General features: G+C 42.4%; 2 protein-coding genes across 8 annotated transcripts; both read left to right on the top strand.

Moving 5' to 3' along the window:
• Positions 1 to 1,719: 1,719 nt before the first annotated feature.
• Positions 1,720 to 9,335, top strand: LOC110497723 (gem-associated protein 2). 7 transcript variants are annotated; one of them, XM_036954698.1, is made up of 11 exons: positions 1,720 to 1,774; positions 6,916 to 7,048; positions 7,159 to 7,243; positions 7,590 to 7,679; positions 7,765 to 7,824; positions 7,909 to 8,022; positions 8,132 to 8,176; positions 8,302 to 8,370; positions 8,457 to 8,567; positions 8,749 to 8,807; positions 8,887 to 9,335. In XM_036954698.1, the coding sequence occupies exons 1-11, from the start codon at positions 1,744 to 1,746 to the stop codon at positions 8,924 to 8,926; spliced, it is 837 nt and encodes a 278-aa protein (XP_036810593.1). In that variant the 5' UTR covers positions 1,720 to 1,743; the 3' UTR covers positions 8,927 to 9,335. The 7 variants fall into 7 exon arrangements, with proteins under 7 accessions (XP_036810593.1, XP_036810592.1, XP_021429712.1 ...); XM_036954697.1 differs by having other exon boundaries at positions 6,916 to 7,057; XM_021574037.2 differs by lacking the exon at positions 1,720 to 1,774 and adding an exon at positions 6,717 to 6,856 and having other exon boundaries at positions 6,923 to 7,057.
• An 845-nt stretch (positions 9,336 to 10,180) lies between these two features.
• LOC110497722 (pinin) lies at positions 10,181 to 15,386 on the top strand. The gene is made up of 9 exons (XM_021574035.2): positions 10,181 to 10,351; positions 10,944 to 11,015; positions 11,104 to 11,181; positions 12,269 to 12,344; positions 12,433 to 12,527; positions 12,632 to 12,707; positions 12,904 to 13,059; positions 13,248 to 13,386; positions 13,518 to 15,386. Exons 1-9 carry the CDS (start codon positions 10,239 to 10,241, stop codon positions 14,789 to 14,791), a joined length of 2,079 nt encoding a protein of 692 aa, XP_021429710.2. The 5' UTR covers positions 10,181 to 10,238; the 3' UTR covers positions 14,792 to 15,386.
• Positions 15,387 to 16,025: the final 639 nt, after the last annotated feature.

Raw genomic sequence — 16,025 nt, 5'->3', positions numbered from 1 at the left:
GAAAGGTTTATTAGTGGTGGTGACATCATCTAACTCTAATCTACCTGCAGAGTTAAGCTCATCATTTTCACTGATCTCAGCGATAGCTGTATCAACTTCAAGATTCAGTATGCCAGTTGTGTTCTTTAATTGAGGGTCGTGGGACAATTAAATATTCTTGCTAGTGTCAAGAGCTTTTTGAATGCCTCCTGTATTTCATTAGCACTCTGAACCATACCTACAGTGGAGAGAACAAGTATTTGATGCACTGCCGATTTTGCAGGTTTTCCTACTTACAAAGCATGTAGAGGTCTGTCATTTTTATCATAGGTACACTTCAACTGTGAGAGACGGAATCTAAAACAAAAATCCAGAAAATCACATTGTATGATTTCTAAGTAATTAATTTGCATTTTATTGCATGACATAAGTATTTGATACATCAGAAAAGCCGAACTTAATATTTGGTACAGAAACCTTTGTTTGCAATTACAGAGATCATACGTTTCCTGTAGTTCTTGACCAGGTTTGCACACACTGCAGCAGGGATTTTGGCCCACTCCTCCATACAGACCTTCTCCAGATCCTTCAGGTTTCGGGCTGTCGCTTGGCAATACGGACTTTCAGCTCCCTCCAAAGATTTTCTATTGGGTTCAGGTCTGGAGACTGGCTAGGCCACTCCAGGACCTTGAGATGCTTCTTACGGAGCCACTCCTTAGTTGCCCTGGCTGTGTGTTTCGGGTCGTTGTCATGCTGGAAGACCCAGCCACGACCCATCTTCAATGCTCTTACTGAGGGAAGGAGGTTGTTGGCCAAGATCTCGCGATACATGGCCCCATCCATCCTCCCCGCAATACGGTGCAGTCGTCCTGTCCCCTTTGCAGAAAAGCATCCCCGAAGAATGATGTTTCCACCTACATGCTTCACGGTTGGGATGGTGCTCTTGGGGTTGTACTCATCCTTCTTCTTCCTCCAAACACAGCGAGTGGAGTTTAGACCAAAAAGCTCTATTTTTGTCTCATCAGACCACATGACCTTCTCCCATTCCTCCTCTGGATCATCCAGATGGCCATTGGCAAACTTCAGACGGGCCTGGACATGCGCTGGCTTGAGCAGGGGGACCTTGCGTGTGCTGCAGGATTTTAATACATGGCGGCGTAGTGTGTTACTAATGGTCTTCTTTGAGACTGTGGTCCCAGCTCTCTTCAGGTCATTGACCAGGTCCTGCCGTGTAGTTCTGGGCTGATCCCTCACCTTCCTCATGATCATTGATGCCCCACGAGGTGAGATCTTGCATGGAGCCCCAGACCGAGGGTGATTGACCGTCATCTTGAACTTCTTCCATTTTCTAATAATTGCACCAACAGTTGTTGCCTTCTCACCAAGCTGCTTGCATATTGTCCTTTAACCCATCCCAGCCTTGTGCAGGTCTACAATTTTATCCCTTATGTCCTTACACAGCTCTCTGGTCTTGGCCATTGTGGAGAGGTTGGAGTCTGTTTGATTGAGTGTGTGGACAGGTGTCTTTTATACAGGTAACGAGTTCAAACAGGTGCAGTTAATACAGGTAATGAGTGGAGAACAGGAAGGCTTCTTAAAGAAAAACTAACAGGTCTGTGAGAGCCGGAATTCTTACTGGTTGGTAGGTAATCAAATACTCATGTCATGCAATAAAATGCTAATTAATTACTTAAAAATCATACAATGTGATTTTCTGGATTTTTGTTTTAGATTCCGTCTCTCACAGTTGAAGTGCACGAACCTATGATAAAAATGACAGACCTCTACATGCTTTGTAAGTAGGAAAACCTGCAAAATCGGCAGTGCATCAAATACTTGTTCTCCCCACTGTATATCTAATGGAGGGGGATGTGGAGCCTCATTGCTGTCATTACCATCATTTTGGGATGGCCATCTGAGGAGTAGCGGAGATCTCTCTATTGGCATCTGCGGCTGCCGGTTTTATATCTGTTACCTCATCAATTTGAGCATTTTTATAATCGGTATCTGCCTGAAACAGTGATGCCAGAGTGTCAAACATGGATGAGAACACAGACTGAGACTTCTGACTGAAGGCTGATATCTTTATACTCTTTATCCTTGTCTATAACTATATCCTCCTCCTCTTCATTATCCTGTTCCCCATAAAGGCCTGCAATATTGTTATAGATTCTGCCATACCACCCTGCATCTTCCTCTTTTCTAAATTCACCACCATTTCTTCCTGACGGTCTGCTTGACCGTAGTCATAATCCCTTGTTCTCTCTGTCTCCTTACCAGTGTCATCATCTCTGTGGTGCTCTGTTTATTTTATTTGCTCCACTGTAGCATCATGATGAGACTCACTTAAGTCAAGGTCCTGTGGGTCTGTTATATCATTTCATCTGGATCAATGTTTTCCTCTCTGCCTGCTGCTGGTACTCTCTATTTAACTTTATCCTGATAAGACTGACAAAATATAAGACATCTCTATTGCCAATATTCAACCAGGAGTTAGAAGTTGGGGGTTGCTCTTCCACCTCCTTTCCTCTGGAGCTTTTTCATCAAAACCGAAGGCACTAGTCAGTCCATCTCCAAACCAGACGGACATTTCGGTCTGCTTTGTCTCTTCCTCCAATTGGTTCCCATCAATGTCCAAAGCACGTTTCCTTCTCCTGAAAGACTGTTCTGGGTTGTCATCTTTGGGATCATCAGGGCTTTCCCCACCTAAACCAAGCAATCCAGTTACTGTAGAGTCAATCCACTGAGACCCACCTTGTTCGCTAGGTGCAGGTTTGGTATCCATGGAAAAGTCTTCCATTCTGACCTGATTGGCATCTTTGTTCTTGTTTCATCACTGCTCTGTGACGAATGTTTGGACACAAAGACATCTTTGGAAGTTTTAGATTCTGGAGCATTATTGGTGGTGATCTCTTGAAATTCTGAACCGATATAAACTTCATTGTCCCACTCACTGGAGTCATTAGCAATTAATGTGCCATACTCATCAATGCAGAAGAAGTCATGTTTCTGGAAGGAACAGAAGAAGAGCTTTAACAGAATGTCTTTAATAGAAAGGTTTAAAGCACCGATTATTCACCCTTTAATTTACATACTTTCAGTACACATATACAGGCCCAAAACGGAAATGCATAGAGCACTGCAAAGATTACCTGTGGCTACTTCTTTCTCTGTGATTTGCATACATTTCCTACATTTTCACAGCATATTTTAGAAAATACCAATATGAAAAACGCTTACACTTCCTGCACATAGATCATCTCCTTTACCCCTGAGTTTGTAGTAAACAAATATCACATCCCCTATTTAGAAGTTAAGGAATCTACAGTCCTCTCCCCGATGCTCTAGTGGCCCTGACCTGACTCAGAAAGCCTATGAAAAGTCACATAAGGTCATCAGACGACACCATTCTGTATACTTCTGGCCCCTCTTTGGACACTGTGTTAACTAACCTCCAAACGAGCTTCAATGCAATACAACTCTCCTTCCGTGGCCTCCAACTGCTCTTAAATGCAAATACAACTAAATACATGCTATTCAACCGATCACTGCCCGCACCTGCACGCCCGTCCAGCATCACTACTCTGGACGGTTCTGACTTAGAATACGTGGGTGTCTGGTTATAATGTAAACTCTCCTTACAGACTCACATTAATCATCTCCAATCCAAAATTAAATCTAGAATCGGCTTCCTATATCTCAACAAAGCATCCTTCACTCATGCTGCCAAACATACCCTCATAAAACTGACCATCCTACCGATCCTCGACTTCTGTGATGTCATCTATAAAATAGCCTCCAACACTACTCAACAAACTGGATGCAGTCTATCACAGTGCCATCCGTTTTGTCACCAAAGCCCCATACACTACGCACCATTGCGACCTGTACTCTCTCGTTGGTTGGCCCTCGCTTCATACTCGTCGCAAAACCCAGGGGCTACAGGTTATCTACAAGTCTCTGCTAGGTAAAGCCCCGCCTTATCTCAGCTCACTGGTCACCATAGCAGCACCCACTCGTAGCATGTGCTCCAGCAGGTATATGTCACTGGTCACCCCCAAAGCCAATTCCTCCTTTGTTCGTCTTTCCTTCCAGTTCTCTGTTGCCAATGACTGGAACGAACTGCAAAAATCTCTGAAGCTGGAGACTCATATCTCCCTCACTAGCTTTAAGCGCCAGCTGTCAGAGCATCTCACAGATCACTGCACATAGCCCATCTGTAAACAGCCTACCTTTACCTACCTATATTTACCTACCTCATCCCCATAGTGTATTTATTTATCTTGCTCCTTTGCACCCAAGTATCTCTACTTGCACATTCATCTTCTGCACATCTACCATTCCAGTGTTTAATTGCTATATTGTAATTACTTCTCCACCATGGCCTATTTCTTGCCTTAACTCCCTTATCTTACCTCATTTGCACTCACTGTATATTTACTTTTAGTTTTCTTTTGTTCTACTGTATTATTGACTGTTTTGTTTATTCCATGTGTAACTCTGTGTTGTTGTATGTGTCGAATTGCTATGCTTTATCTTGGCCAGGTCGCAGTTGCAAATGAGAACTTGTTCTCAATTAGCCTACCTGGTTAAATAAAGGTTAAATAAAAATAAATAAATAAAAAATCATAGGAATTTTTACTTTACAGGAAAGGATAGAAAAAATGTATTTGTTATATGAGATAAATATTTCTTTCTTCTCTTGTTGTGTACAGTTGTGGCCGAGAATGACACAAATATTAATTTTCACAAAGTCTGCTGCCTCCGTTTGTATGATGGCAATTTGCATATACTCCAGAATGTTATGAAGAGTGATCAGATGAATTGCAATTAATTGCAAAGTCCGTCTTTGCCATGCAAATGAACTGAATCCCCCAAAAACATTTCCACTGCATTTCAGCCCTGCCACAAAAGGACCAGCTGACATCATGTCAGTGATTCTCTCGTTAACACAGGTGTGAGTGTTGACAAGGACAAGGCTGAAGATCACTCTCTCATGCTGATTGAGTTCGAATAACAGACTGGAAGATTCAAAAGGAGAGTGGTGCTTGGAATCATTGTTATTCCTTTGTCAACCATGGTTACCTGCAAGGAAACACGTGCCGTCATCATTGCTTTACACAAAAAGGGCTTCACTGGCAAGGATATTGCTGCCAGTAAGATTGCACCTAAATCAACCATTTATCGGATCATCAAGAACTTCAAGGAGAGCGGTTCAATTGTTGTGAAGAAGGCTTCAGAGCGCCCAAGAAAGTCCAGCAAGCGCCAGGACCGTCTCCTAAAGTTGATTCAGCTGCGGGATCGGGGAACCACCAGTACAGAGCTTGCTCAGGAATGGCAGCAGGGAGGTGTGAGTGCATCTGCATGCACAGTGAGGCAAAGACTTTTGGAGGATGGCCTGGTGTCAAGGAGGGCAGCAAAGAAGCCACTTCTCTCCAGGAAAATCATCAGGGACAGACTGATATTCTGCAAAAGGTACAGGGATTGGACTGCTGAGGACTGGGGTAAAGTCATTTTCTCTGATGAATCCCCTTTCCGATTGTTTGGGGCATCCAGAAAAAAGCTTGTCCGGAGAAGACAAGGTGAGCGCTACAATCAGTCCTGTGTCCTGCCAACAGTAAAGCATCCTGAGGCTAAGGGGGTGGGCTCCCTCACAATTTTGCCTAAGAAAATCGACATGAATAAAGATTGGTACCAACACATCCTCCGAGAGCAACGTCTCCCAACTATCCAGGAACAGTTTGGTGATGAACAATGCCTTTTCCTGAATGATGGAGCACCTTGCCATAAGGTAAAAGTGATAGCTAAGTCACTCGAGGAACAAAACATTGATATTTTGTGTCCATGGCCAGGAAACTCCCCAGACCTTAATCCCATTGAGATCTTGTGGTCAAGAGGCAGGTGGACAAACAGAAACCCACAAATTCTGACAAACTCCAAGCATTGATTATGCAAGAATGGGCTGCCATCAGTCAGGATGTGGCCCAGAAGTTAAATGACAGCATGCCGGGGCGGATTGCAGAGGTCTTGAAAAAGAAGGGTCAACACTGCAAATATTGACTCTTTGCATCAACGTCATGTAATTGTCAATAAAAGCCTTTTACACTTATGAAATGCTTGAAATTATACTTCAGTATTCCATAGTAACATCTGACAAAAATATCTAAAGACACTGAAGCAGCAAACTTTGTGAAAATTTATATTTGTGTCATTCTCAAAACTTTTGGCCACGGCTGCAATTACTTTCATAATCCCCAAGTTAGAGTTGGAAAAATGCAAATAGTAAATGTCCAAAGGTATATCGTTGAAATAGCCATATTGATGTTGGAAAGTCCAGGAATGTAAAACCTGACTAAAGCAGTCCTTGAGATGAACAGTCAGGTTGCATTGAATTCCATAGTGTCAAATTGACAGTGCCTTCAAGCTGTTGATGTCACATCTCAACAAGTATGGACGTTTCAATAGCTAAATGAGGGATTCAAGATACAATGTAACTGAGGGGTAATGATTCATTTGTAACAAGATACCAATTTAATTGTATTAAGAGCTGATCATTAAGAAACACAAACAACCAATGATTTTATAACTATCTCCCTTCAAGTGATTTAAACTATTTGTATAGTCATTATGGCGTAGTAGATTTTGTTAGAAAAAAATATGTGGAACATTCTATTTTCGACTTTGACCTGTGGCATTTAGAACGCAAAATACACGTGCAGCATCTTCTTTAAATCTCCATGGCAACGGGCGCGTTCTATATGCGTCATGATTGATTCGAAAGTCGAACAAGATGGCGACAACGTTTGTTTTGACGTGAGACTTGTGTCGTTATCCAACATAACAACCTTTATAAAGTGATATTTTAAGAAGTACAATAGTAAGTGCCACTGTCATTGGTTAATTTAACATTGTATCAGTCTGACACTGACCATATAGTTTGCAGCATCATCATGAAATCTGACGCGGAGGAACTGATGCCAAGGCTTCTGCCTGTGGAAACATGCGGCATTGAAACGGGGGAAGACGTCAATCTTAACGAGCCTCCAAGAAATCCCCAGGAATATCTGAGGCAGGTTCAGTAAGTCCCTCAGCTCTGTCTTTTGATATTTTTTTTCACGCATATGATCAGGAAACACACATTCACGGAAGTAAAAACAACACTGCCTTTCTCATTTTCAGATTAGAGGCGTCTCTCTGTCCAGATGTTGTGGTGGCTAAGATTGATCCAAAGAAATTGAGAAAGAAACAGACAGTGAATGTGTCGGTAAGTTTCACCACACTGACACAAATTAAATGTAGCCTACGGTCTTGATTTTTCCCAGCCAACGCAGATATTTTTTGGGCTCCCGGGGGGCACTGCGGTCTAAGGCACTGCATCTCAGTGCTAGAGCCGTCACTACAGACACCCTGATTCGAATCCAGGCTGTGTCCCATAGGGAGGTGCACAATTGGCCCAGCATCGTTCAGGTTTGGCCGGTGTAGGACATCATTATAAATAAGAATTTGTTCTTATCTGACTTGCCTAATAAAATAAATAAAACATGTATAAAGGGGAGAGAGAGCGAGAGAGTCTGTCTGTATAATTTCCTGTCAAATCTTCTATTTGGTAGCTCATGGGTTGCCAAGCTGCTCCACAAGGATTTTCACCGAGTTTAAAATGGCAGCGACAGCAAGTCAGCAACTTCTCAGAAATAAGACGGGTAACTATAGATGTGACTACCCTTTAGAGTTGTTTGTCGCTTTGTTTTGAAGTGACTTATTCTGATAATGTTTTACTACTTGCAGAGTATCAGTAAGCACAGACTACACTGGAGTGGTCAAGCTTTAGATGACAATGTGTTAATGGTAAGTATGAGGATGATTTTTGTTGTTGTTGGTAAAAGTGAATTGTAAAATACAGCAACCTTAAAGTACGTGTTCTGTATCTAGCCAAAACAGGATGCAGAGGAACAATGGAAAAAGTTCTGCCTGGGTGAAAATGTTTATCTGAACTCTCCTCCAACTGACCATGTTACTGAAGATCCAGGCCTTGATTATGTGAAGGTAACTGTATATAGACCACAGATGAAATATTTAAGTGATGCGTCTTGCAAGATTTCTGTGTAAAAATGGACATGAATCATGTTTGACATTTACCCACCTGTTTCACCAGGTTGGTTTTCCACCTTTCCTTAGCATAGTGAGCAGGTTAAATCAGGTGAATGTTTTCGCAGCATTGGCATGATACTTACTACACTAATTTCTCATCAATTGATGCTTTCTTTCATTACCTAAATTACAATACTTGTGTTTGACACTCTCTAAATTATTATTCCCTTCTAGGCCACAGTCTCTGCAGTTTTGGAGTACTTGATAAACTGGTTTGAAGAGAGAGAGTTTGTCCCGCAGTTAGTGAGTTTAGTTTCTTTAATATTATCAATACAGAGTTTGTGCCTTTTTTAATGCTTTCGTGGCTAATATGTGCTCAACTTCTCTAGGGAAGATGGCAGTATGCACTGCTGGCTTGCCTTGAGAAACCTCTCCTCCCTGAAGCACATTCTCTAATAAGACAGCTGGCCAGACGGAGTTCTGAAGTGCGGACCAATCTGGTAGGGGGATATAGTGCCTTGTATTAATGTTGAGATGAAAGGATGCAAACCAACTTCCTTATGGAGAATTAAAATGTAACTACATTAATGTTAGATGCTCAAATGTTTGCATGATAATATTTGATAATTATGAACAGAGTATATTATAGTAATTATTTTGTTTCTTTCTTTCCCATTACAGGAACACCAAGAAGATGAAAGGTTGTCTCCTCTCAACTTGATGATCTGCCTTGTTGCTAGGTAAGTTTATTTGACTTCACAAACTCATAGCCAGGAAATAGTGTCATTTGATTGCTCATTTTTTTTTTTTTTTACATAGGTACTTTGATCAAAACGACTTGGCCGATAAGGAGGACTAAACGGGTTGATGAAATCCACGATGAGGCTGGAACTCATCACCCCATGAGCTGTAGCTCTATGAACCCATCACCATGCTCCGATTTAGGATCTGTGGCAATTTGAAGCCTTTAGATAAAGCAACTATTGAGTCTTATGGAGAACATTTGACCCAATAGATTTGGCATTTAGCAAACACTCTTATCCAGAGTGACTTACAGAAGCAATTAGGGTAAAGTACCTTACTTAAGGGCACATCAGCATATTTTTAACTTTGTCTGCTCAGCATTCAAACCAGCGACTTTTGGTTACTGGTCCAATGCTCTTAACTGCTAGGCTACCTGGTGCAATTAGACAGTTTATTTTTTTCTATTACAGTTTGTGTTCACTTTCTGCTATTGCTGGAGTTAAATAAAATGTTTGCTTTCACAATTGTTGTGGCTTGTGTAACAGTACAGCTTCCTTCCCTCTCCTCGCCCCAATCTGGGCTTGAACCAGGGACCCTCTGCACACATCAACAGTCACCCTCGAAGCATCGTTACCCATCGCTCCACAAAAGCCACGTCCCTTGCAGAGCAAGGGGAACCACTACTTCAAGGTCTCAAAGAGAGTGATGTCACTGATTGAAACGCTATTAGCACGCACCACCGCTAACTAGCTAGCCATTTCACATCGGTTACACTCACCCCCCTTTTCCACAGCAACCAGTGATCCGGGTCAACAGCATCAATGTAACAGTATAGCTTCCGTCCTCCTCGCCCCAACCTGGGCTCGAACTAGGGAGTACCCTCTGCACACATCAACCACAGTCACTCACGGGGCCCTTGCAGAGCAAGGGGAACCACTACTTCAAGGTCTGAGTGACTGACGTCACCAATTGAAACGCTATTAGCGCGCACCACCGCTAACTAGCTAGCCATTTCACATCGGTTACACTTGCATCTCTACAAGCCCACCACTGCTCTGTACCATCAAGAAAAACTGTATGCCATAAAGGCATTGGACATCCTTTTATTCTGAATGAGTGTTTTAGTGACTGTTACCAGATATTTTAGGCTCCACTGTTCTGTGGTGTAACTCTAGGACCAAAACAACCAAATTACAAAGTATTTGTCATTATCAAAATCATTCATTGATCAACAAACTAATGGACGTTGTTGACTAGAGAAAGCTTACAATTCATGGCCGTGTGCGTTTAGATAACGAAGTTGCCGATTGGGCTTTTGAGTTGTCAATCAAGATAGTGAAACGCGCTTATCACCCAGTGATGCTTTGCGACGAGCGACCAACACTTAGCTGGCGTGCCCGCGAGGAAAGGCAGTTACTGTAGCTAAGATGGCGGTGGCAGTGGGATCTTTGCAAGCCCAGCTTGAGAAAGCGAAAGAGAGTTTGAAAAATGTAGACGATAATATTCGTAAATTAACTGGTCGGGATCCTAATGAATTGAGGTATGACAAAAATGCATTTTAAAACTTAAATTGTATTAACCTTTTCAGCATTCGTTCGTCCTCTAGCTAACTATGCTGAATAGCTAGCAACAAATGCCAATCCCACGACAAAAATGGCATCTCCCATTCTCGTGCATAACCAGCTAGCCGCTTGGTTGCGTGCCTGTGCTGTCGAATGGAATCGGCCGTGTGCTAATTGGCTAGCTAGCTGCAAGTACAAATACTTATGCAATTACTATAGTTAGGTAACTAACGTTACTGTTTTTTTACTTACCTAACGTTATGTCCATATATTGTTCAACTGGTAAAGTTAGCAAGTTGGCTAGCTACTCGGTTGTTGCTCGCTAGTGTCCTTTGGCTGGCTAGTTTCGATTCAGTTTAATTTCCAGACTAGTCAGAGTAACTAACGTTACTTGAAGTAACAGTAGTTAGCTATGCCACATTGATTTATTTATCTTTTTTATTCTATACCCCCAACCCTGCCCCCTATGTAGTGTTGGCTACGTTTTTCTAAAAACAATGATAGTTACAGCTAGCTCTGGTCGATCTATGTTAATTGTAACGTTATGTAATTTCTCTGCTTTCCTTACAGACCCGGCCAAGTTAGACGGCCAACCATCCCAGGTGTTGGAGGAGGTAGGGGGCGAGGAATCAACTTGTTGAGGTAAAACACATTTCATATTTAGGCTTTATCTCCAACAGTATGTGTGATGTTTGTATTTCATTGAGCTTTATGTTGTATTTGTCTGCAGGCGTGGACTCTCCGACATCAGCGGTGGACCAGGAGGACCCCCAGTGAAACAGAGGGATATTGAAGGGGCCCTCCTGAGGTAAGAGTAATCTGTAGATCTAGCCCATTTCCAGATGTAGTGGAGATGAGTCCATAGTCATGGGAAGTAGGGGTGTTACAACACCCCCTAAAAAATCGTAATAAAAATGTATATTAAAAACTATTCTCAATGGGCCTTCTTGTATTAGGAATCCAGGCTGTAGGGAGTCCCATAGAGCGCGCACAATTGACCCAGCATTGTCTGGTTTTGGCATTTTATAGGCCGTCATTCTTAATACAAATTTGTTCTTATTACTGACTTGCCTAGTTAAATAAAGGTTACATTTAAAAAGTAGTTATTGTTATTATTAATAATAACTGACTGATATAGCAGTCTGCAGCACAGGGATTTTTCTTTGACAAATGTAATGTTAGTTCGCTGGGCCTTTACTACTGCTGTATTAGTGGATCGATACAGCCATCTGCAGCGCGTGGGAAAGTTTTTTTTAAATTTTGTTTTATAAATTAGACAAATTTAAAACATTGCGTTGTCAGAACATGTAATTATTAAAAGTAAATATCCTCTATAAATCACACTGGGTATGCAGGGAGGTTGGTTCAAGTTGTCTTTCAATTGCATAATCTCCTTACTCTGCCTGTCCACTCTGTCTTGAGATTGCTCTCTCGGTTGCAACAATTGATCAACTGGTACTGGCTCGCAGTGTGTTAGGATGTTTTAGGGATTAATCCAGCAAAATAAAATTTCCAGATCTCATACATGTCATCTAAAGAGATTAAGAATTTTGAAGATAGTCATTTTTGCTTCCTTCATTTTCTAATGCCTGGTTGAGTAGTTAACAAAAATATTCTAAAACCAGTGCAAATCCGCTAGTTACCGTACACAGGATGGATACACAGACAAGTGAAACTAATAGACACTGAGGATATTGACAAGGCAGATAGCCAGAGGGAGACTTATCTTGTGCAAGAACCCAACTTTCACTTAGTAGGCTGTCATTCCTTGTTGCATGATTATTGCAGTGGGCACTCCTAAAAAGGTATTGCCCTACACCTGGTGGCATTCAAATGGGTTTATATTTGATGTGGCCTGTTAATCACACATTTGTGTTGCTCGTGTCTTTGTATAGGCTGGCCGGTGACCAGAGAGGGAGGAGAGATTCACGCCATGACAGCGACGCTGAAGATGATGACGATGTCAAAAAGGTAGACCATCATTATACACTCACTGTCTGACTCTTTTACCTTGATGTTTTAAGTGTCCAACTCTCCACTTGCCTTTGTCCAAACACAGCCAGTGTTGCAGTCATCAGTAGTAGCTACCTCCAAGGAGCGTACACGTCGAGACCTGATCCAGGATCAGACCATGGATGAGAGGGGAAAACAAAGGTAACATGTCATTGTACATGCTTAGGGAAATAATGGTCTTTAGTTTGTGTATCGCCAAGAAATCATGTAAATGTTATTCTTTGTTTTGTCCTTTTTCCCTATAGGAATCGACGCATGTTTGGCCTGTTGATGGGAACATTACAGAAATTCAAGCAGGAATCTAATGTGGCAACGGATAGGGTAGGAATATTGTTTACTCTTAACACTGGTGAACTGGTACTCTAATACAGTAAATGCATGAAAGTCACCTTACAGAATTAGCCTTCGAGCTAGCTTGGTGAAAATTATTCCAGCTGTTAGGATATATTTTGGAATATTTGCTAATGGGGAAATTGTATGTGTGAATTTATATATATTTTTTGATCTCTCTTCTCAGCAAAAGAAACGCATTGAGATTGAACAAAAATTGGAAGTTCAAGCTGAACAAGAGCGCAAAAAAGTAGAGGGCGAAAGACGAGAGCTCTTTGAGGAGAGGCGTGCCAAGCAGACAGAGCTGAGACTGTTGGAACAGAAAGTGGAGCTTGCTCAGTTGGTAAAGACTTTTCTTGAAGCTTGAAAGCAATATTCAACCTCATTGGTTGTGCTGGTGCCAAAAAAATAAAATGTTTTAATCTGTAATAATATTGCACTAAGGTGAAATGAAACCTTTGTGTGTGTGTGACAGTTTTCACAATATGTAGATGGGACGGTTGAATGCTCATTAACTTTTTTGTATTCTAGCAAGAGGAGTGGAATGTGCACAACACAAAAATTGTCAAGTACATCCGCACAAAGACCAAGCCACCCATCTTCTTTCTGCCTGGGAGGATGTGCTCAGCCACTCAGAAGCTCTTAGATGAGTCTCAGAAAAAAATGAATGGTAAGCAATTGTGCAATTTGCCAAATTATTCTGCCCTCCAACAAGTAGCCATAATACACTTCCTATCCTTGGTGTGCATTGTGGTGTCACTGAATCTGTTTAAAAATAAATAAAAAAATCCCTGTTTTCAGTTATGTTTGAGGAGAGACGCGAGGCATTTGCTGAACATCTGAATAAGATGGAGGCTCGGCCTCGGCGCCAGTCTCAGAGGGACACCGCTCTGGGTAAGGACCTGAAGAAAGAAGATCGAGAGGAGGGTAAGCCCATGGGTCAGGTAGTCAAAGTGACAGGTAACCGGTTTGATGTGGAGATGGAGGAGGAAGATGAGGCAACAATAGAGGAGGAAGAGGGGGGTGAGGGTGTAAAGCATAAGGAGGACAGAAATAAAAAGCCAGAGAAAGTCGAGGAGCAGGAGTCTAAGGGGGGGACTAAAGCAGATGAGATGGAGGAGGCTGAGGAAGACAGTCAAGACACTAGAATAGTGGAGTTTAGAGATGTGGGGGAGCAGATGGAGGGTACTGCACTAGTGAGGGAGGCTGAAGGGCAGGCCAGGGACGGGGATCAGAAGATGGAGGATAGTCCAGTGGAGGTAGGTAATGAGAAAGGAGTAGAAGAGCAGCAACCGGTTAAGGCAGAAAAGGAGCCCCTTCACGGTCGGGACCTCACAGCTTTGTCAGACGGCCAGGAGAAGAGCATTGAAATGCAACCAAACGAAGATGAAGAGCCACGTACAGAAGTGGCCACACCCCTGCTCTCAGAGTGCAACCCTCATGTGGAAGTCTCTGATGTAACATCTATGGCTCCTGAGGTTCAGATCCCCCTACTGGAGACTGAAACGGATCCAGAGCCGCTCACAACCGAGCAGAGCCAAGAGGCTGATCAAGGTGCCATAAAGCAGACCACTAATGCCCAGCCTGCCCAGGCCCAGGATGATGCTGCGGCTCCCAAGGAACTGGCGCCCCCGAGCAAGGAAGCCAGCAGGGGACTTAAGAAGTCAAAGGACAAGAAGGGAGGTGGTGGTGGCAGAAGCAGCAGTAGCTCATCTAGCAGCTCCTCCGGCTCCTCGTCCAGTGGGAGCTCTGGCTCCTCCTCTAGTGGCTCCTCCAGCAGGAGCAGCTCCTCCAGTGGCAGCTCCTCCAGCTCTTCTAGCAGGAGCCGCAGCCGAGGGAGGAAGGACAAGAAACGTAGGAGGAGGCCATCCGAGAGGGACAGGGAGAGGAAGAAGGCAGTAGTTGAGAGGAGCCACAAGTCATCCAAGGGCAGTGGTCGTGAATCCAAAGGTTCCAAAGATAAGAGCTCCAAGTCTGACAGGAAGAGGACCACCTCTGAAGGCAGCCGGTCAGGGAAGAGGTCCTCTCGCGGCGACAGGGATCGCAAGTCAGATAGGAAGGAAAAGAGGCGTTAAAGTTGAGTGCGTTCTGCTGTCATGTCATGCTTAGTTTTGTTTCTACTTTTGATAAATACATTTTCGTAACTGAAAGGTTGTGGATTTCCTTAAATGCAATTCACCAGAAGAGGGAAGCTAAACTGCCTCAGTGTATTTTCTTCGAATAATGTGGGTTTTTAATCATCAAGCTTTTTCTCTAGTCACCAGTCAGTTTTGACATGGTCTTGCTGCTCTGGTTTCTGGACTTATTTTACCTCGATTTTTATTTTATTAGACTTTTCTATTGTCTGCTTTTACTGTAATTGATGCATCAAGTTTACAGTTTCTCTCCCATAAATGTATTTACTTGTTCTAAAGCATAGGAGCAATGAGAATAGGGTGGGTTGCATACCGGGTATATTCTCTGAATCCAGTGTTGGTGGTAATTGTGCATTTTCAGTTGTAAAATGTTGAACACTTGTAACCTACAGCTTTTTGATCCATATAAAGCCAGTCTGACCATGCACAATGTCTAGCTATGCATTGTTGAAGACACTTGTTTTGGAAAGTGATGTTAATATTTTTTTTGTCCAAATGAAACCTAAGCATAATGAATAAAAAAAAAACATGATTACTTGTCTGTTGACTTGACTGACTTGACTTGTCTGAAATGGTTCCATGTCAATGCTCCAAGATATTTTTGTACAGCCCGTTTCATTAAATGCCACATGCAAATTAGGATGCTGAACTCCTGATTCCATGTATTTCGGAGTGTCGCTTTAGGATGTTTTTAGATGAATAACTGATGAAACATGTTTCATAGAACTCATGGATAGACCCTCTGGACTAGGACTTTATTTTTACATTGATGGTGTTCCAGACAGACGTTCAATCTGTAATGTCATTCATTGCCATAGTTCCAGCCTTCATACCGCTGTCTGCCAAGTGACTTGATGGAAGGTAGTCCTATTTGAACATGGTGCAGGCAAAGAGCAATGTGTTTCTCAAATGCTATTGCTAGTTATATTACTTAGATAAAGCGATTTGAATGAGTCCAGTACTAAATGTACAGATGGACAATTTAAGTTTGTAGATGACTGACCACCCTCTTCATAACTGGCATATAAATGGAAATATTAATACAAGGTTATTGGGTAGTGTGACTGCATACAAATGTAGTTAAACTGTACAAATCACACAGGATGCAAAGGCGCTAACAATGTCTCTGAAATGTAAATTCCCAGAAAGTTGAGACGTTTAGATTTTATAGATG

The sequence above is a fragment of the Oncorhynchus mykiss genome, chromosome 19 (assembly GCF_013265735.2).
Source record: "Oncorhynchus mykiss isolate Arlee chromosome 19, USDA_OmykA_1.1, whole genome shotgun sequence".
Lineage (NCBI taxonomy): Eukaryota > Metazoa > Chordata > Actinopteri > Salmoniformes > Salmonidae > Oncorhynchus > Oncorhynchus mykiss.
This window is presented reverse-complemented; position numbering and strand designations above follow the sequence as displayed.

Bases quoted from the DNA above. Each gene is read 5' to 3' on its own strand.
- LOC110497723 (XM_036954697.1), top strand. From the start codon at position 1,744: ATGATAAAAATGACAGACCTCTACATGCTTT. The intron at 8,177-8,301 runs GTGAATGTTTTC...ATTCCCTTCTAG, and splicing joins TAGTGAGCAGGTTAAATCAG to GCCACAGTCTCTGCAGTTTT. The intron at 8,371-8,456 runs GTGAGTTTAGTT...CAACTTCTCTAG, and splicing joins GAGAGTTTGTCCCGCAGTTA to GGAAGATGGCAGTATGCACT.
- LOC110497722 (XM_021574035.2), top strand. From the start codon at position 10,239: ATGGCGGTGGCAGTGGGATCTTTGCAAGCCCAGCTTGAGAAAGCGAAA. The intron at 12,708-12,903 runs GTAGGAATATTG...CTCTCTTCTCAG, and splicing joins CTAATGTGGCAACGGATAGG to CAAAAGAAACGCATTGAGAT. The intron at 13,060-13,247 runs GTAAAGACTTTT...TTTGTATTCTAG, and splicing joins AAGTGGAGCTTGCTCAGTTG to CAAGAGGAGTGGAATGTGCA.